This window comes from Pristis pectinata, chromosome 2 (genome assembly GCF_009764475.1).
Source record: "Pristis pectinata isolate sPriPec2 chromosome 2, sPriPec2.1.pri, whole genome shotgun sequence".
NCBI classification, from domain to species: Eukaryota; Metazoa; Chordata; class Chondrichthyes; order Rhinopristiformes; family Pristidae; genus Pristis; species Pristis pectinata.
In genome coordinates, this window is record NC_067406.1 from 143043035 (window position 1) to 143063909 (window position 20875).

Below are 20875 nucleotides of genomic sequence, written 5' to 3' on the forward strand. Positions count from 1 at the left end.
GACAGGAGATTTGATAGCAGTGGTCAAGATTATGACCAGTTGAGAGAAGGTAAATAGAGGGAAGCTGTTCCCTTTAGTGAGAGGTTCGAAGATAAGGGGCACAAATTCAAAGCAAAGATATCTGGGAGTTTGTGAGGAAGATTGACTTCACTGCCTCTACAGAGTGGTGGGACTGTCAATCAGGATTTTCAAAAAGGCACACGTGAGGAGAATAACTTAAGTCTATGAGATTGATTTAATAGGTGCTGGCATGAATTTGATGGGTTGAATGGCCTCCTTCAGTGCTGTAACTATTTTATGATCTGAGGCCTGGGTTTTTTCCCCATATTTACCACAGCAGCAGCATTCTGGCCCAGAATGAGGTGCATGTCATGTTTTCAAACACTGAAGCCAAAGACAATGATCAATGGCCAGTGAATCTATTCGACATTCAATGAAGAATATCATCATCATATTTGACAGACCGTCGTAGACTGAAGTTATACTGCGCGGGTTGACAAGCTCAAACTGTGCGTGACCTGTGACTCTACTGTGGGATACAGAAATAGTTGTAATACCACCATTTCTACATCTCACTCTGGACACACATAGGCTTGATCAAAGCACCCAGCCCTTGTATCCATGTCTCAGCAAGCTAAAACACTGCAGTGACAACCAATTAATTCACAAATGAAGAACATTTATTAAATAGCAAATTTCATTCTCTGTCCCACTTCCACAAAATCCATGGATCAATCCACACTCAGACTTCACCTCAAAGCTGGTGAGGAGACGGAGGAAACACTTCAAACACCGTCTGTTGACAAGCCACAGCTTGGATACAGTGTCCCGGCCAGTGTAGAGTAGGCATGGGCTAGAGTTTCCACACCAGTTATACATTTATCAGTGTTCAGAAACAAGTATATTTTTCTTTAAAAAGCTTTTTTTTTTAAAAAAAGTGTATGAAAATGGCACAATTTCTGAACCTTTTCTCTCCAGAACCATTTCACATTCATTAGCATACGATGCAGGGTCAGAGTAATGGGCTCTCAAAGCAGCAATATTGAGCCTGGGTCTGAAACTCTTTACAGCAAAAACATCGTAGCCATCCTTTCTCTCCTAAAATTAGCCAAGATAAATACTTCAATCTCCTCATGTGTCTCACAACCTTCAAGTAACATATACTTTAGCCTTTGTTATTCTCTACTGTTGAGAACAAGAGATGGTCTGTTCACTGGGAGAGACTTCCAGGTCGACCCAGGGTGTGTCTAACATTGTGGGCAAATCGCTCACTCAGTTCTGAGTTCTCAGTGTCAACTTTTTGTGTAAACCTCCTTCTAGAGTTTATGATGCCATTTCCAATCACAGTGAAGTACAAATATGGAAAACCGCACGTAATTCTCGGTCCACTCTCAATAGAGCAGTGACAGATTCTTCCCTTTATCTCTACCTCCAAATCTGAACATGACCCTGAATAGGGCCAGGCTGCCAAGATGGACCCAGATTTTGGTGATGCTCTTGCAGTATATCACATCCCTGGAAGAACATCCTGCCTGCAGGCACCCCCTTGTATGACCCTGTGGTGGGGAGGGGCAAAGAAAATTCAATTTTAATAGCGCAGAGAAAGTTTATTCATAAAATCATCATATTTCTTTCTTTTTCTCAATCTTCAATCTTATTTTTTTGAAATTAAAGTCCCCCCCACCAAGACTCTGGCCACTGGATCAGCTGACATCAGGTTGTTAACACTTTGCACTAAGCAGTGTAAAGTAACAGCTTGAGGAATGATATCCCCCAGGGACACTCCCTCTAAAGGCTGGTGTGGATCTCAGTTGATGCATGGAAGGAAATGGGTGGCGTGCTCAATAAGGTGGTGGTGGTGGTCTTGGTGGGGTGTGATAAACATGGTGCAGAGGAACTTCCAACATTGAGCAGAAGGACCTGCTTCTGTGCAGTAAAATTCTGTTTCATTGAGCATCAATCCCAAACATTTTTTGCATTAGTTTTTACACTATTTTGTAATTTATAGTAATTTTATGACTTTGCACTGTACTGCTGCTGCAAAACAACGACATACAAGTCAGTAATAATAAACCTGATTGTGATTCAAGCAATGAGATCAATAGGCCTTTTAACCAAACCCTTTAAGCCTTCCCCAACATTGGGGATCACTTGGGTTCCGTTCAGTCAAGTTTATTGTCATCTGCACAAGTCCATGTGTGCACAGGTGCAATGAAAAACTTACTTGCAGCAGCATCACAGGCACAGAGCGTCAGATACACAACACTCACAAGAAAAACACAAATTATACACAATTTTTACAAGAAGGAACACAATTACAACAAATACAGGCACAAAAAATTCTGCAGATGCTGGAATCTGGAGCAATGTACAAAAGTGCTAGAGGATCAGGATGAAGTGTCTCGGCCTGAAATGTTGACTGCTTATTTCCCTCCATGGATGCTGCCTGACCTGCTGAGTTCCTCCAGCACTCTTTGTGTATTACAACAAATAAAAGTCCATTTTGGTGCAAAGTGATCATCTTACACCGCAGGTGTAGGGAACCCCCATGTTAAAGCACGTCCCAGAAATGGACCATCTACAAGTCACTACTCACTCAGGCGAGAGTGGTCATTGCTGTATCTTCGTTTTCACCTCGTATGTTTCTCTCCTCAACAGGTTGTGTGCTCACAGCTTTAACACACAGCTGCCACTTCCTTCTTCCTTTGTACTTCCTGCGAAAACGACTAGAGAAACAACATTTGGGAGAAAGGGAGGTGTTTGAAAAATATTCCTTGTCAGTTTAATCACACTCATCGACTTCTATTGAAGTTGGATAGTTTGCTTTCTACAGAAACACCAAGAGCAAATGTTACATTTTTACAGAACAAATCTCTCAGTCCTACAGACCAAGATCTGATTCCTCCCCAATCTCAGTGAATCAAAGGTCCTGATCCCTCACACCTTGCACAGTTACAAATCTACAGATTCAGTGAAAATCTTATTTTCCTTTAATCATAAGGCTGTCTTTTATTCAGATCAAACCAATTTAGTCTTGCAGAGACTGACACCGCTTACCCTGACCTTAACACACAAGTGCACAAAACAACAGACTGCTGTATTCATGCTTTCTGTACAAATTCCTGGTAAGTTCATAATCTTGCAAAAAATTCTAGAAAAATAAATTAAATTGGTAGAGTTCAACTTTCCTTAAAAAAATAAATGCAACTTATTGAAGGACATTTAATTTTACATCCACAGTTTTGGCTATCTTCAAGGTGTCCCTACACATAGCCAGCCTCATCCACTACAGTCCACACATATACACAAGCCACTGAATGTGTGCATGCATTTCTCTCTCCCTCTCTATGTGGGCATCTCTGCCAGAGGTCTTCCTCTGTTGGCCTGACTATATGCCACGTGTAGGACTCTGCCTTCTTCAATTCCTTGGCACAACCATGTGCTTTGCTCCTCTTCTGATCTGCTGCCTAAACTCCCATTCACCAGGCATCCAGTTGTGCCCAGGAGCATCTCCATTTGTTAAGCCTCCCACTGGGCATTAATACAGTCAGATTCCTCTGCTCCCACCTCCCAGCAACATGCCACACCAGTTTGGCATCCATTGATTACTGCCTAATTTAAGGTACATGTTTAACCTTGATGACTGCCTTGCTGTGCATCTCGCCCCTCATCTAGGCCGAATGTTTAGTAAATTATCTTGTATACCACAGATCGAGATAATGCAGCAATTTGACTAATAAAACAACAGTCATATAATTTAATGTAAGCAGAAACTAATTAAATCATTAAACTTGTACTAGAGTTTTATCCTTGGAAAAAAGCATGATGACTTTCAGTAGAATAAAAGAGAAATAAATGGGATCAGATGTTACACAATCCCACACTGCTGTCATTTAATAATAATCATGGTTTATCTGACAATAACCTCAACATAATAATTGTCCTCCCCTCATTAACCCTTCACCCCTGACGAAGCATCTTCAGCCTGAAACATTAACTCTGTTTCTCTCTCCACAGATGCTGCCTGACCTGCTGAGTGTTTTCTACATTTTATTTTGTTTTTATTTCTAGCATCTGGAGTTGTTTTCGTCTTAAATAATCTTTCATCCCCTTGCTTATCAAGTATCTAAAGGAGCATTAAAATATTCAACAATCTGCTTACAACCCTTTCAAAGACTAGCAATCTTCCAGAATAAAAAAATCACCACACGTCTTAATTGGGCAACTCACTTTTATAGTGACCCTTGCTGTAGATTCTCCCACGAGGAAACATCTTCTCCACATTCACCTGTCAAGGCCCCTCAGAGTCTTACAAGTTTCAATCCAGTTCTCTTTCGCTCTTCTCAACTCCAGCAGATACAAGCCTGGCCTCTCCAACCCATTCCCAAAGGACAACTTGCCCTTTCCAAGAACTACCTGCAGTTTATCAAGGTGTAACCAAACATGGGCTAACACTTAACTGTACACAAATACAGATGATAATTATCAGTGTTACGAGAACCACCATCGCTAGAACCAGACCCATGATGATGAATTGGTCGTGGTCTCCGATGAGATAGAGCATATCCACCATTTCACACCGAGATCCAGTATAGCCAGATTTACATCTGTTGAGAAAAGATCAAAGTACCAGTTGGTTATAGAATACCTTCCTGGGGTCAACAGCAGTGGACTGAGATGGAAGGTGATTTATGCAAGATGTCTGGGAAGTGGTGAGTGGTTAATGACTCCAGGTGATACTGGGGCAGCCCTCCCACCTTGCCTCTGGTAGAGAGCACCGACTCTGTTCTCTCCAACATTCCACCCTCACAGCCAGGTGGCCCAGTGGCCCATGTTGTAGAGCCACCACCTCACAGTGCCAGAGACCCAGGTTCAATCCCAACTTGGGTACTGTCTGTGTGGAGTGTGTACGTTCTCCCTGTGACCACGGGGGTTTAATCTGGGTGGTCCACTTTCCTCCCACATCTCAAAGATGTGCAGATCAGTAGGTTAACTGCCTGCTGTAAATTGACCCTAATGTGTAGGTAAGGGGTAGAATCTGTGGAGGTAGTTGATGGGGATGTGGGGAGAATAAAATGGGATCAGTGTAAATGGGTGGTTGATGGTTGGCACAGATTCAGTACGTCACCAAAGACTCTTACAAGGTTCTACAGATGTACGGTGGAGAGCGTTCTGGCTGGTTGCATCACCACCTGGTATGGAGGCTCCAAAGCACAGGATCGCAAGAGGCTGCGGAGGGTTGTAGACTCAGCCAGCTCCATCACAGGCACAACCCTCCCCACCATCGAGGACATCTTCAAGAGGCGGTGCCTCAAGAAGGCGGCATCCATCACTAAGGACCCTCATCACCCAGGACGTGCACTCTTCTCATTACTACCATCGGGGAGGAGGTACGGGAGCCTGAAGGCCCACACTCAACGATTCAGGAACAGTTTCTTCCCCTCCGCCATCAGATTTCCAAAGAGTTCATGAACACTACCTCCTTATTCGTTTTTCTTGTACTATTTATTTTTGTAATTTGTAGATTTTGATGTCTTTGCACTGTCCTGCTGCCGCAAATAAAGACATTTCACGTCATAAGTCAGTGATAATTAATTTGATTCTAATTCAACTGAAGACCTAGAACCAGTGCTAGAATTGTGTTGACTGTGGGCTGGAATTAGGGCAGAGATCAGGCACCATCAGCACTGTCCATGTGGAGTTTGCACAACCTGATGCTCTGGTTTCCTCTCACATCTCAACAACATGCAGGTTGGCAGGTATTTTGGCCCTTGTAAATTGCCCCCAGTGTAAAATTGAGTGGTAGAATCTGGGGAGACTTGCTGAGAATATGGGGAGAATAAAAGTAGCATTAATGTAGGATTGGTGTAAATGGGTGGTTCATGGTCAGCACAGACTTGGTGGGCCAAAGGGCCTGTTTCTGAGCTGTAGCTATGACTATCTATCTAATGGTAGAACAACTGGGGCAGAGAGGCCTCCTGTTCCTCCGCCAGACCCTGACGTATTCCCATGGCTGGGGATCAGTGACACGAGAGAAAAGTCGAAATCAGTTACAGTGTCACTCTGCATCTGAGGGCACTCGTTGCAATAAAGAAAGATGCATAGAAATGCCTGGTTTAAAATATTATATTAATCCCTTAGCCAACAGATTAACTGCTGCTAGTGGGAGTTTGCTGTGGAATTTGGCTGCTTTGTTTCTGACAACAGTGATACCACTTCAAAAGAATTTCAGGGGTTGTAAAGTAATATGGTATGGAGTTTGAGGCAAAGTTACACCAGCTGGAATCAATGGTGGCTGAATCGCAGCCAATGACGGGAAAGAGAACAGTCTCAAACAGGTTTTGATCGATAACTTACATACAGGAAGGCTGCTGTTCGGACACCAAGAAACGACATTGACCCTGGATGCAGTAGCCCTCGAACCTCTTTGGACACTTGCTGAAGTGCTTTAACAGGGGAGCTTCTGTAAGAGGATCTGAATAGAGAGAAAATATTTGATTCATTCAGTGAGATTCAATCTGGCAAACCAGGAGGTGGTTTTGTGTTACTGAGTTGAGTGCAGGGAACTAGCACATGGCCTGGATCCTTGGAAACTACTCAAATAGAATTAAAGGGAGATTCAAGAGACTGCAGATGCTGGAATCTGGAGCAACCACAAAGCGGTGCGTGTCTGAACTCAGCAGGCCAGGCAGCATCCATGGAGGGAAATGGACAAGATGAAGGGCCTCGATCCGAAACGGCGACTGTCCATTTCCCTCCATGGATGCTGCAGATTTACAGATTATGGAATTAGAGCGAACCTTTCAAGAAGGCAACTAGTCCTTCTGATTAACAAAATAATAAATCAGCAGGTCACTTCTATCAATGCTCAATTTGCACACAGCTGGATCCTGCTGCCAGAGCATCCTGACCACCTTCCATACTGCTCACAATTACTTGCCACGTTTCATCCATTACAACAGTGACTATACTTCAAGAAGTGTTTCAATGCTTGCAAAGCACTTTGGAACTTGCTGAGGTAGTGAGAGGATCTACAGAAATCAAAGTTGTCCTTCCTTCCCTCTGTCTATTTCCCAACGACGATCCAAACCCAATGGTTGGTGTCTTTCTATAAACCAAAAATGGTTCTGGATATCACAGCGTTGAATGGTATCAGAGCCCCATCCACTGCCAGCAACCCCACAGTAATCTTGCATGAGACAGAAATGGGGTCATACGCCCAGTTTTTAAACTTGAAATGTTAACTCTGTTTCTCTCTCTACAGATGCTGTCTGACCTGCTGAGTGTTTCCAGCATTTTCTGATTTTTTTTATTTCAGTTTTTGCTAGTTGTTGGTCCTGAAATTGATTCATTAATTCCAACATTTGCTCAGTGTCGAAATTTGCTGCGTTTACCTGTGTGTAGGTAAAATACTGGGGTGTCAAATTCCCTGAGAAATCTTGCTGCTTTTGTGAGTATCAATTCAGTGAAAAGATATTCAGTGGGATTGTGGGATCTTTTTTTTAATTTTATTTACAGCATGGTAACAGGCCCTTCCAGCCCAACGAGTCCACACCGCCCATTTTAAACCCAGTTAACCTTCCCGTACATCTTTGCAACGTGGGAGGAAACCGGAGCACCCGGAGGAAACCCATGCAGACACGGGAGAACGTCCTTACAGACAGTGACGGGAATCGAACCCCAATCGCTGGCGCTGTAATAGCGTCACGCTAACCGCTACGCTGAGCACAGCCAGAGGTGACCTGCTTAGTTTATGAAGTTCCAGACTTATATTCTCCTTTCATTTAGATTATTTAATTCCACTGCTTGGCCAACAAGACAGACACAAACCCCTTTCTTCAATGTGCAAAGAATCTAGTTTGCTCTCAAAATTCCAACAGAAGGAATTGATGAATGATTTGTGCTCTGCTATTTAATCTTGAAAGGATACCTGGCAAAATAAAACTGCCTTCACATTGCAAACTCATGCCATTCACATTTTTGGCTTGGGTACAGATTGACAATAGGAGGGGTTCCATTCTCAACAAGGTGGAGCCTTTCACCAGACGACCTTAGTTTCTGCCACACCCACAACTGCAATAACTTCTTATAATGTCACTACATTTCAGAAACGTTGCATCACACATGAAAAGGTTTTGCAACTATTTTGTTGCTAGTAATAAACACATCAGACAAAAGTGTTAGCCTTCAAACAAACACAGGCAAATCTCTCAGGTACATAAAAATTCAGAAGAGCAAACCCCATTGCACTTAACAGTTGCTGCACCCAACGCTTTTAAAAACTCCACCTTTTAGGGGTTTTTTCAGTTACCAGAAGAACATTCTTCTATTTGGAAGTCAATCTGGGTCAGTTCCAGCCTCACAATTAACAGCCCTTTATTTAAATGTGACAACTACTCTAATCATTCAAAAGGGTGTCTTTTACTTTTGTTCACACCCCCCTCCCCCCCTTCTGTGCCTCAACAAGTCTCAGAACACTTCACTCCTGGAAATGTGGCCATTGTCACAATTAGGTAACACAGCAGCCAAATTATGCACAGCAAGCTCAGGCAGTGCCTCGGGATTGGTTCCAGCTCTGGTTCTGTGGGTTCCAAGGTGGCTGACGAGGCCAACATTAATCAAATATTAGAGGGCATAGGTTTGAGGTGAGAGGGAGCAGGTTTAAAGGAGATTTTTGTAAACATAAAGTGGTAGGGGAGATGGTGGAAGCAGATACAATAGTAACGCGTGAGAGGCATTGAGGCAGGCAGCCAATGGAGGGAGATAGACCACGTGCAGGCAGATGGGATTAGTTGTACTTGGCATCAAGGTCAGCACAGACATGGTGGGCCGAAGGGCCTGTTCCTGTGCTGTACTGAATTATGTACTAATCAAGAGGGCAGAGGTTTAAGGTGAGAGAAATAAGTTTTAAAGGGATTTTAGGGGAATGGGATTTTTTTTAAAAAGACCTAGTGAGTGGTTGATATCTGGACCTCGCTGCCAGAGGAGTTGGTGGAATCAGATACAATCACTACCTTTAAGAGACATTTAGACAGACCCTTAAATAGGCAAGGCGTAGAAGGATACAGCCCTACTGTGGGCAAATGGGATTAGCATAGATGGGCAAAAAGATCGGCATAGAAACGCTGGGCCGAGGGTCCTGTTGCAGTACTCGTGTAGCCATGACTTTGTCCTCTTGTTGTGAGATGCTGTGTGCAGATTCTTTCTCGTTTCCTACAGGTGTAATGGTGATTTTACTTCTGGGGCGAGGGGGAATAGAATTGGGAGGTGTCAGGGTGTGGCCTGGATTGAAAGGAGCAAAACAATACAGCAAATGATTTCTTGCCCTAGGAAAAAGACATCACCCTATCTATGCCTCTCATAATTTTATATACATCTATGTTGTCACCCCTCAGCCTTCTTGGCTTCAGGGGAAACAGTCCCAGCCTATCCAGTCTCTCCTCATAACTGAACCACTAACCCTAACCCAATCCCAGTAAAATCCTCGTGAATTTTTTCCGCAACCTCTCTCAGCTTGATTACATCCTTCCAACAGCTGGGCAACCAGAACTGCACACAATACTCCAGTGTGGTCTATTGAACGGACCTCTTGTATGATAAAGATAAACTCTTGATCTCACAACCTACCTCAACATGGCCTTGCACCTTATTGTCTGCCTGCACTGCACTTTCTCTGGAACTGTAACACTTTATTCTGCATTCTGTTATTGTTTTCCCTTGTACGACCTCAATGCACTGATATGATGAAATGATCTGTATGGATGGCATGCAAAACAAAGTTTTTCACTGTACCTCAGTACATGTGACAATAATAAACCAATTTACTAACGTTTTGCACCCTCTCCTGACAGAAGTGATCAGACTTCTCCCCCATTCCAGAGTGGTTGCTAATGCTCCAGTAAGTGTGTCACAGGGGCACTTTCTAACCAACACACCTACAATGTGTTGGTAGGTGGCTCACCTGGCCTGGCACTACAGCCAAGTTCAATCTTGCCCCCACCCAATCTTCATGCCCAAAATCTAGGTTCACTTAACAGGCATCAAGGACCCTGGCCAATCCTTTCCCTCTTCACTAGTTCAGAGACAAATGGATTAACTTTAGCCCTCCTGTTATCAAATTACAATGAGTAAAGTTTCTTGGAATATCATCTGATTTTGAAAGCATTAGAACGAAGAACACAGAACAGTACAGCACAGGAACAGGCCCTTCTGCCCACAATGTCTGTGCCAAACATGATGCCAAATTAAACCAATTCTCTTCTGCCTGCACATGATCCACATCCCTCCATTGCCTGCACATGATCCACATCCCTCCATTCCCTGCATATTCATGTATCTGTCTAAAAGCCTCTTAAATAGCATTATCGTACAAGTTTCCACCACCACCACTGGCAGCCCGTTCCAGGCACCCACCAGTCTCCGTGTAAAAAAAAATTGCCCTGCACATCTCCTCCAAACTTTCTCCTCTCACCTTAAATACATGTCCTCTGATACTTGACACTTCTACCCTGGGAAAAAGATTATGATTGTTTACCCTATCTCTGCCTCTCACAATTTTATTAACCTCTATTGGGTCTCACCTCAGCCTCTGCCGCTCCAGAGAAAACAACCCAAGCACATGCCCTCTAATCCAGGCAGCATCCTGGCAAACCTCTTCTGTACCCTCTCCACAGCCTCCACATCCTTCCTGCAATGGGGCGACCAGAACTACACACAGTGCTCCAAGTGCAGCTAACCAGAGTTTTATACAGCTGCAACAGTTACAGAAGTGAAGACTCTCTCCTCAGCTGGTTGCAGTGACTGGTCAGTGAAGGTACAGGATTGTTGTATGTTCATTGTCTGCCTCCCCAGCCTCCCCTCCATGGACTTCATCTACACTTCTTGCTGCCTCAGTAAAGGGGCCAGCGTATTCAATGACCCCACCCACCCCGGACATTCTCTCTTCTCCCCCCTCCCATTGGGCAGAAGATACAAAAACCTGAAAGCGCGTACCACCAGGCTCAAGGACAGCTTCTATCCCGCTGTTATAAGACTAGTACGATAAAATGGACTCTTAACGTCACAATCTACCTCGTCATGGCCTTGCACCTTATTGTCTGCCTGCACTGCACTTTCTCTGTAGCTGTACATGTGACAATAATATACCAATTCCAATTCACTAATGTTGTTTAAGGGAGAACATCTGCTGTCCTGGCCCTGTGTTTGTGACTCCACCCCCACCCTGTGAAATAACCCAGCAGGCCAGAGCTCAAGGACAACAATGGATGGGCAATAAACATGGGAGGAACTAAAGGACCACAGATACTGGAATCTAGATGGAAAACACGATGATGCTGGAGGAACTCAGCAGGCCAGGCAGCGTCTGTGGGGAAAGGAAGAAGGGTCCTGACCCGAAACGCTGACCGCCTGCTTTTCTCCACAGATGCTGCCTGGCCTGCTGAGTTCCCCAAGCATCATAGCATTGTTCATCTTTGGCAATAAACACTGGCCTTGCCAGTTACACCCAGACCTGGGAATAAATTACAAAAATATTACTGTCAGGCTGACATCAGGCAGAGATCCTGAAGGGATTGTGGAACATCACTGGTGTGATCAGGTATGTCTTCTACAGTTTGGGAATTGAGCTGATGGCCATTGAGATAAATCTAAACCCTGGTTTCTAGCCCTCTGACACATCAACCCTCCTACCCAACCCATCTAACACCCGTTACTTTGTCCCACTCTCACTCCCCACACTTCCTGTCTCAATTCTCATTTAACTATACCCAAAACAACAACTTTGACGCAGACAAAACTAAAGCTGAAGAACTGGAATTGGTTTGTTATTGTCACGCTATAATAAAGGTACAGAAGAGGTTCACCAGGATGCTGCCTGGATTAGAGGGCATGTACTTGGGTTGTTTTCTCTGGAGCGCCAGAGGCTGAGGTGAGACCCAATAGAAGCTTATAAAATTATGAGAGGCATAGATAGGGTAGACAGGGTAGAACCGTCAAATGCCAGAGGACATGCATTTAAGGTGATGGGGGAAAAGTTTAAAGGAGAGTTGTTTAAATAGGCTTTAGTGAGACAAGGAAACATGAATACAATGGGCCCTCTGTAATGGGAAGCTCACAGTATACTAACTGCAAATCAAAGAGAACCATTGAGACGCTTGTCTACTAAGTTTGTGATGCAATTACCAAGACACAAGAGTCCTAAAGATTTTCTCATTTTCAGACATGGCACTCCCAGGTGGATGCAAGATCCCTCAGCACCATTTCCAATACACATACGTACAACTTTCCTCATGTAACCAATGTTCTCATCCAACTCTCTCTCTTATCCTGAAACGTTGAGGGATGTTCTGAAGGTTTGCAAGCAGAAATGAAGAATGAAAAGCCAGGAAGTTGTATAATCCTTTCCACCTGGAGTATCCTGGGCACCACACATTATTAGGGAGGATGTTAAGTCATTGGAAAAAGCATGGAGAAGGGTTATAGGGGAGCACCAGGGGACAAGAAGCCAGGGATGTGGAGAAGATGAGGTTGTTTTTCCTACCACTGATAAAAGTTTTGCAAGACAAACTTCTCACTGTACCTCGGTACGTGACAATTATAAACCAATTCCAATTCCAAGGTGGGATGAGATCTGATAGATTCAAATTTTTGAGGTGTTTAATGGAATAAATCAGGAGAAACTGTTTTCAGAGGCTGGAAGCTAGATAACCAGAAGTCACTGTTTAGAGCAGATTACAAAAGGGATAGAGAATTTGTGATTTCCTTTTTAAAATAAACATCTGGAATGTACTTCTTGAAAGAGCAGTGAAAGATTTAACAGGGAATTGGATAAATATTGTATCCGTCACTGCCAGTTCCTGCTCTCCCAGCTCACCGCCCCCAGTACTTGCTTCCTCAGCCAATGAGTTAGAAGGTTGCAAGTTCAAATCCCACTCCAGAAACTTGGGCACATAATAGAGACAGCGGCTTAGTGGTCTCAGGTCACACTGCCCTGTGCAAGCCTGTAAATTGGTTTATTATTGTCACATGTACTAAGGTCCAGTGAAAAACTTGTCTTGCATACTGTTCATACAGATTATTTCATTACATTACACAGTGCATCGAGGTAGTACAAGGGAAAACAATAACAGAATGCAGAGTAAAGTGTCACAGTTACAGGGAAAGTGTAGTGCAGGCAGACAATAAGGTGTGAGCCAATAATGAGGTAGATCATGAGGTCAAGAGCCCATCTTATCGTACTAGGGAATCGTTCAATAGTCTTATAACAGCGGGATAGAAGCTGTCCTTGAGCCTGGTAGTACGTGCTTTCAGGCTTTTGTATCTTCTGCCCGATGGGGGGTGGGGGGGAAGAAGAGAGAAGGTGCTATATTTTAGATAAGACATTACACCAAATGCATGAAAATAAAAGAAAAACTGCAGACGTTGGAAATCTAAAATAAAAACAGAAAATGCTGAAAAGACTTAGCAGGTCAGGCCACATCTGTGGGAAGAGAAACAGAGTCAACATTTCAGGTTAAAACCTGAAAAGTTTGAAGATTTTTTGAATTTCATTTATTTGTTGAATCTACTGCCACTTCTCTCCCAGAAATGTCCAACCTGACGAAGCTCCACTCTGCTCTCCAACAATATTTCTGTCCTTCTCTCTTGCCTTGTTCGTCCTCAGGGGTTTCTGTTTCCCCACACCGTTGATACATACACAATTATTCTGTCACAACACTTCAGCCCTTCTACACAAAGATGCATTTCACCGTGTGTTTTGACGTACATGTGACTAATAAAGATATCTCATCTTAGCTACAAGTGTTCTGATGAAGTGTTTCTTTCCCCACAGATATGGCCTGACCTGCCGAGCATTTCCAGTTTTTAATATTACACCCAAATGCTGAGGTAAAACTTCCATCACGTGATTTCTGATGGGAGTAAGGAAACTACTCCCAGTGTCCTGGTCAACAATGGCCATCGAGACAGATTATCTGCTCGTTAATACCTTGCTGTTTTTGGGATCTTGCTGTGCACAGATTGGCTGCAGTGTTTCCTACAACAGTGACTCACATGGTGAGATCCTGGGGTGACAGAGATGCTATGGGAAGCTAAGTTATCTGTGAGAGGTGTGGAAAAGTTTAGTCAGAAGCAGTGGGGTGTACGTGAAAGTGGTGCTGTTGATACCAATTAGTTTACAACCCAATTGTAGTTTACAGCTCAAGCTATGTGTCGCTGCTATGACAACTTAAAAACAGTGTACACCCAGGGGAGGACAGGTTTACTGTAGAGAGCCTCCCCAACCTGTTACAGGTCCCCGTTTCACCTCTTCCATGGTCCATATTCCTACTGCACCCTGCACCCCCCTTTCGCAATGTCCCAGGGTGCAAAGACTGCCAATGAACTACATGTGAAACGCAGTCACTAATGCAGCAGCCAGGTTACACGTGGGATACCAGTGAGATCCCTCTCAAAGTCAGTCAAATTTATTGTCATGTGCACAAGTCCATGTGTGCACAGGTGCGATGAAAACTTACTTGCAGCAGCATCACAGGCACAGAGCATCAGATAAGCAGCATTCACAAGAAAAACACAAATTAAACATAAATTATACACTATTTTTACAAGAAAAAACAAAATAGGTCCATTTTAGTTCAGTGATCAAAGTGGGCACAGTGTTGCTGTACTGAGGCAGTGATTAGGGTTGTGCCGGTTGGTTCAAGAACCAAATGGTTGAAGGGAAGTAGCTGTTCTTGAACCTGGTGGTGTGGGGACTTCAGGCTTCTGTACCTCCTGCCCGATGGTAGCTGCGAGAAGATGGCATGGCCCGGATCATGCTTCAGAGAATCCCAAGTATCTCAGTGGATAGGCAGGGCCCTGCTTTAATGAGTCATCTAACAGATGGCTCATCTGACAGTGCAGCATTGCCTCAGTACTGCACTGGTGTGTCAGTCTGGATCTCCAAAATTTGGAAATATAGTGGAGACACAAGAGACTGCAGATGCTGGAATCTGGAGCAACAATCTGCTGGAGGAACTCAGCATGTCGAGCAACGTCTGTTGGGGCTGAGGGGGAGGGTGCAGAAAAAGAGCCTGGATGCAGGGTTTTGACCTGAAACATGGACAATTCCTTTCCCCCCACAGATGCTGCTCGACCCGCTGAGCTCCTCCAGCAGATTGTTACCTGGAAATATATTGAGCTGCAAGGATTGGACTTTGAGCAGATATGGATGTGCTGTTGGAACAGGTGACAGGGGAAGTTGTTACAATTTGGCGGGAAGAATGAGGAGACATAATATATAAACTTGAGGGCACAATTCTAAAGGGGTACAGGAACAGACAGATCTCAGGGTGTATGTGTATGAACTGCTGTAAGTGGCAGTGCAGATTGGTATCCAAGGATCTGGGATATGGCCGGGGGGATGGGGGGGCAGGGTGGTGGTTGATCTCCCGGTGGGGATTTAGATTAACAAGCCCCCAGCATTTGCTGGCGTTTCCACTCCCTGAGCCACGTCCAGCGTCTCTGCACCCTCCCTGACAATAGAGGATTCTGTGAAATACAAATTTCAAAAGAGCAAGTTCAACAACAACTTGCATTTATACAGCACCTTTAAGAGAGCCCAGGCCACTTCACAACAGGGTTGCCAAACAACACTTAGCACTGCCCTGTGAGCCGGAGATAGGACAGGTGACCAAACCCTTGAGGCGGAGATAGGTCAAGGAGATAAAGAGGGAGAGGCCCAGGTTTGAGGGAATTCCAGAGCTCAGGGCCCAGGCAGCTGCAGGAATGGCTGTCAATGGCAGACTGATGTAAAACAGGGGTATACAAGAGGCTGGAATTGGAGGAACGCAGGGGTCTCAGACGGTTGTAGTCCTGAGGGAGGTGGTAGGGGTTTGGAGCCAGGGTTGGTCAGGAAGTGTGGACTGGAGGTGGAAGGGAGTTGGTCTCGCAGAGGTTCAGAAGACCTGAAGTTAAGAGTGCCTTGGAGGAGTCGAGGCTGGTGGCAGTGAAGAGGAGCTTGGGGGTCAGACCAGCTGATGTGGGTGGTCACACAGAGGCAAATCAGTGTGGTTGGTGTCATCTGGGAGATGTGGTTCAAAGCTTGCCTCAGGGACATTTAGTTAAAGCCTTTTGAAACAAAAACAATTCTGATCCTTAGGTATGCCCCTCAACAAGCTTGTCCAGATTAACCCAGAGTGATCACCATAGAAACAAGGAATTCAGGAGCATTAACTTCCTGAATGTGACCTTTAGTCAAGCAGGAGAGAGTGGAGGTGAGAGTTCAGGCACAAAGAACGTGCCACCTATCAGTAACGGAAGTCACCGCACAAAGCAGAAGCGAGGCTGGTGAAAAGTAATTAAAAATATTAATAGCAGCCTTGGAATGTCAACAATCTGATGGAAGAGTTCAAATAACACTGCAGGCACAGGAACAAGGCTATCAGTGTGTTTCTGTGGTCTATAATTAGCATCCAATCTCAAAGCAATCATGCAATCATAAAACCATCACTTCCGCCTTAGGTTACTTGACATGTTGACAGTACCAGGCGACATGGAGAGGATGTTTCAGGACAGTTAAATTCAACAAGACTAACAAGCATTTCTATATTGTCTTTCTTGTCGCTTCTAGAAAGAATGAAGATGTTTTCAGCCAGGGTTACAGTTTTGGAAGGTATAGTCAGTGCTGGAAAGCAGGAGGCACAGCTGCCAATTACTGCATGAGGGGCTAACTGAAGTTCTGATTTGGAAGTGGAAGATTGAAAGAGATGGACGCAGTGGCTGTGAGATAATCGATGGCCAAAATCCATGAACCCTGCAACCCAGAGAACAAGTGCATCACAAATCAAACCCATCTTGGGAATGTATTGCTGTTCTTTCATCACTATTGGGTCTAAACCCAAGAGCTCCCTTCCCAATGGTGTTCTGGGAACACCTTCACCACACTGACTGCAGCTGCAGTTATTTTGATTTTCACTTCACCTCGAATTCAACTCTTTGGTCCAGAACAGAGTGGTACAGGTGAAACCCAAATTGGGCATCAGTGCACAAGTGTCATTTGACAGCACTGTTGATGACACCTTCTATCACTGCTTATGACTGAGAGTAGATGAATTGCTGTGGGCAGTGTTAGCTGGATTGGATTTGTTCATAGGATGCAGAGTTGGGCTGAGAAGTGGCAGATGCAGTTCAACCCAGATAAGTGTGAAGTGGTTCATTTTGGTAGGTCAAATATGTTGGCGGAATATAGTCTTAATGGTAGGACTCTTGGCAGTGTGGAGGATCAGAGGGATCTTGGGGTCAGAGTCCATAGGACGCTCAAAGTGGCTGTGCAGGTTGACTCTGTGGTTAAGAAGGCATGTGGTGTATTATCCTTCATCAATCGGGGAATTGAATTTAGGAGCCGTGAGGTATTGTTGCAGATATATAGGTCCCTGGTCAGACCCCACCTGGAGTATTGTGGTCAGTTCTGGTTGCCTCACTACAGGAAAGATGTGGAAGCCATAGAGAGGGTGCAGAGGAGATTTACAAGGATGCTGCCTGGAATGCGGAGCATGCCTTATGAAAGCAGGTTGAGGGAACATGGCCTTTTCCCCTTGGAGAGACGAAGGATGAGGGGGGACCTGATTGAGGTGTATAAGATGATGAGAGGTATCGATAGGGTAGATAGTCAGAGGCTTTTCCCCAAGGCTGAATTGGTGGCCACAAGAGGGCATAGGTTTAAGGTGCTGGGAAGTAGATATAGAGGAGATGTCAGGGGTGTTTTTTACTCAGTGGTGAGTGCATGGAATGGGCTGCCAGCAACGGTGGTGGAGGCTGATACGATAGGGTCTTTCAAGAGACTGTTAGATAGGTACATGGAACTGAGTAAAATAGAGGACTATGGGTAAGCCTAGTAATTTCTAGGGTAGGGACATGTTTGGCACAGCTTTGTGGGCCGAAGGGCCTGAATTGTGCTGTAATTGTTCTATGTTCTATGCTTATGAACAGTATGTACCATGGCAACTTTCCACATTGTCGGGTAGATGCCACTCTTGTAACTGGACTGGAACCACTTGTTTAGACACACAGCTAGTTCTGGAGAGCAGGTCCTCAGTACGACAGCTGGGATAGCCATGGAGTGAATACAATTAGCTGGAGACACAAGAGACAGCAGATACTGGAACCTGGAGGTGCGTGGCATGCTTGCCTTCATTGGTAAGGGTGTTGAGTATAAGAGTAAGGATGTCATGCTGCAGCTGTATAAAACTTTAGTCAGACCTCCCTTTGGAGTATTGTGTACAGTGCTGGCCGCCCCATTACAGGAAGGATGTGGAGGCTTTGGAGAGGGTGCAGAAGAGGTTCACCAGGATGCTGCCTGGATTAGAGGGTATGAGCTATAAGAAAAGATTGGACAAACTTAGGTTGTTCTCCCTAAAGCACCGGAGGCTGAGGGGAAACCTGATCGAGATTTTTTAAGTTATGAGAGGCAGAGAGTCAGAGTCTCTTCCCCAGGGTAGAAATGTCAAACGCCAGAGGATGAGCTTTTAGGATTGGAAAGGGGGGGGGGGGGGGGGGTGAGTTTAAAGATGACGTGAGGGGCAAGTGTTTTTTTTATTAAAAAACGTTGAGAGTGATAGGTGCTTGGAATGGGTCACCAGGGGGAGTGTTGGAAGCAGGCAGCTTGGTGGAGTTTAAGACGCTTTTAGATAGACACATGAATTTGAAGGGAATGGAGGGATGTGGATGACACACAGGAGGAGGACACTTAGCATAAACTGGAATCAAGATCAGCACAACATCATGGGCCGAATGGTCTGTCTCATGCTCTGCTGTTCTATGAACCGAGATTGACCATCCACTCGGCACTTCCGGCTGAATGCTTCAGCTTTGTCTCCAGCTCCCATTGGCTGGGAGCCACCGGCACTGAGGACAGGGACGTTCTTGGAGCTTCCTCCTCCATTAGCTGTTTAATTGTCCACCACCATTCACAAAAGCAGAGCTGCAATGTAATTCACTGGTTGTGAGGGACTTAGCTCGATCTAATATTGTTGCTTAGTGCTCACGTTGCCTTGCACTAAGTTCCACTAAACTGGCACCTCGTCATTTTTAGGTACACCAGGTGCTGCTCCAGACAAACCCTTTTACACTCCCCATCAAGTTCGGGTTGATTCCCTGGTCTGATAGTAATGGTGGGGTGAAAAAACAAGATGCTGGAGGAACTCAGCAGGAGGCAGCATCCGTGGAGAAAGTAGGCGGTCAATGTTTCGGGTCAGGACCCTTCTTCAGGACTGAAGATAGGAAAAGGAGAAGCCCGATATACGGGAGGGAAAAGCAGAGCAGAGATAGGTGGACAAAAGAGGGGAGGCGGGGTGGGCACAGGGTGGTGATAGGTCGATGCAGGTAAGCGACAGTGATGGGCAGGTGCGGGGGAGGAGGGGAGAGCAGATCCACCAGGGGATGGGTCAAAGGTGAGGAGCAGGCACCCCATGGGGGGAGGGGAGGAAAAATAGGCAAGGAGAAAAAAAGAGAGAGGGGCTAGGAAAGGGAAGAAAAGAAGAGGCATGGTGGGGGGTGGGTGGGTCTTTTGGTTTACTTGTGGGAGAATTCGACGTTCATGCCATTAGGCTGTGAGGTCCCCACCACCAAGCATATCCCCTCGCCACCCCTTTCTGCCTTTCACAGGCACTGCTCTCTCCACAACTCCCTCGTTCACTCCTCCCTCCCTACCCATCCCGTTCCCACCCCGGGGAACTTTCCACTGTCCCCGCCATAGGTGCAACACCTGCCCCTACACCACCTCCATCCAGGGACCCAAACAGTCCTTCTAGGTGAGACAGAGATTCACCTGCACCTCCCTGAATATCATCTACTGCATTCGGTGCTCCAAGTGTGGCCTCCTCTACATCGGTGAGACCAAACGCAGACGAGGTGACCATTTCGCAGAACACCTGTGCTCTGTCCGTAACCACGATCTGCATCTCCCCGTTGCCGGTCACTTCAACTCCCCCTCCCACTCCATCACAGACTCAGGATCAATGCCAAAGACAGCACCAACTAGGCAGCAAAACACAAACCTCCCCTGGTGCCTGTAGTCCAACAGCACCATGGGAGCTCCGTCAACAGATCGACTGCAGTGACTCACCACCACATTCTCAGGGCAATCCGAGATGGACAATAAAAGTCAGCCTACCAGTGGCCCCCAGATCCCATAATATAGAGGAAAATTATCCAGGATTTGCATTCCTCACAAGCTGGTCATGCATTTGATCATGCCCTTCATGCCTTCAGCCATCCCTGTGAACCTCACACCCAATGGAGGACATCTAGAAGTGAAATTACTGTTGTAATGTAGAAGACATGGCACAGCAAGATCCCAAAGCAAGCCTTCTGGCTGAAAGAGAGTAGTTGCCTTTCATTGTGTAAAACAGCTCACCCAAAGCTCACTACTGTGCCCAGACCTACACCCACCCCCTTTCAGCTACTGACGGGCAGCACCACCCAGTTAAGCAATGCCACAATCTCAACGTTGTTTCCACATCTCTCCAAGCCCTCGCTCCTTCCTACCTCCCCTCCTGCCTTACAACTCTCCAAGATCTCTGTATTTTCCCCAACTTTTGCCTCTGGATCACACTCAAATTCAACTGTGCCTTCAGCTGCCTACCCCACAGACAGTGGAACTCTCTGCATCCCTGCAAGATGCTCCTTCTAACCCATCTGTTTGAGCAGATGGTTGGTCATCTCCCCCACATTCCATCCTGGTCAAAGTGTTTGATAACCTCCCACAGAGCACTTTTGGGTGTTTTTTTCTACATGATGGATGCAGTATCAAGTTGTTTATATTAGAGGGTTAAAACAGAGATCACTACTTTTCCTAAACAAGTCTCACCTCCACCAACCTGCTGCAGTTGAGGAAGACTCA

General features: G+C 45.4%; 1 protein-coding gene across 2 annotated transcripts in view; it reads right to left on the reverse strand.

Annotated features, from left to right (window-relative positions):
* Positions 1 to 707: 707 nt before the first annotated feature.
* LOC127585290 (probetacellulin-like) overlaps positions 708 to 20875 on the reverse strand; it is a 43461-nt gene continuing 23293 nt past the window's right edge. For both annotated transcript variants that reach the window (XM_052042640.1, XM_052042649.1), the window contains exons 3-6: positions 6358 to 6475; positions 4461 to 4607; positions 2597 to 2726; positions 708 to 1556 (exon numbers count right to left, since the gene is read on the reverse strand). In XM_052042640.1, coding sequence (XP_051898600.1) covers positions 2597 to 2726; positions 4461 to 4607; positions 6358 to 6475 — 395 coding nt within the window. In that variant the 3' untranslated portion in view covers positions 708 to 1556. The remainder of the gene's footprint in view (positions 1557 to 2596; positions 2727 to 4460; positions 4608 to 6357; positions 6476 to 20875) is intronic.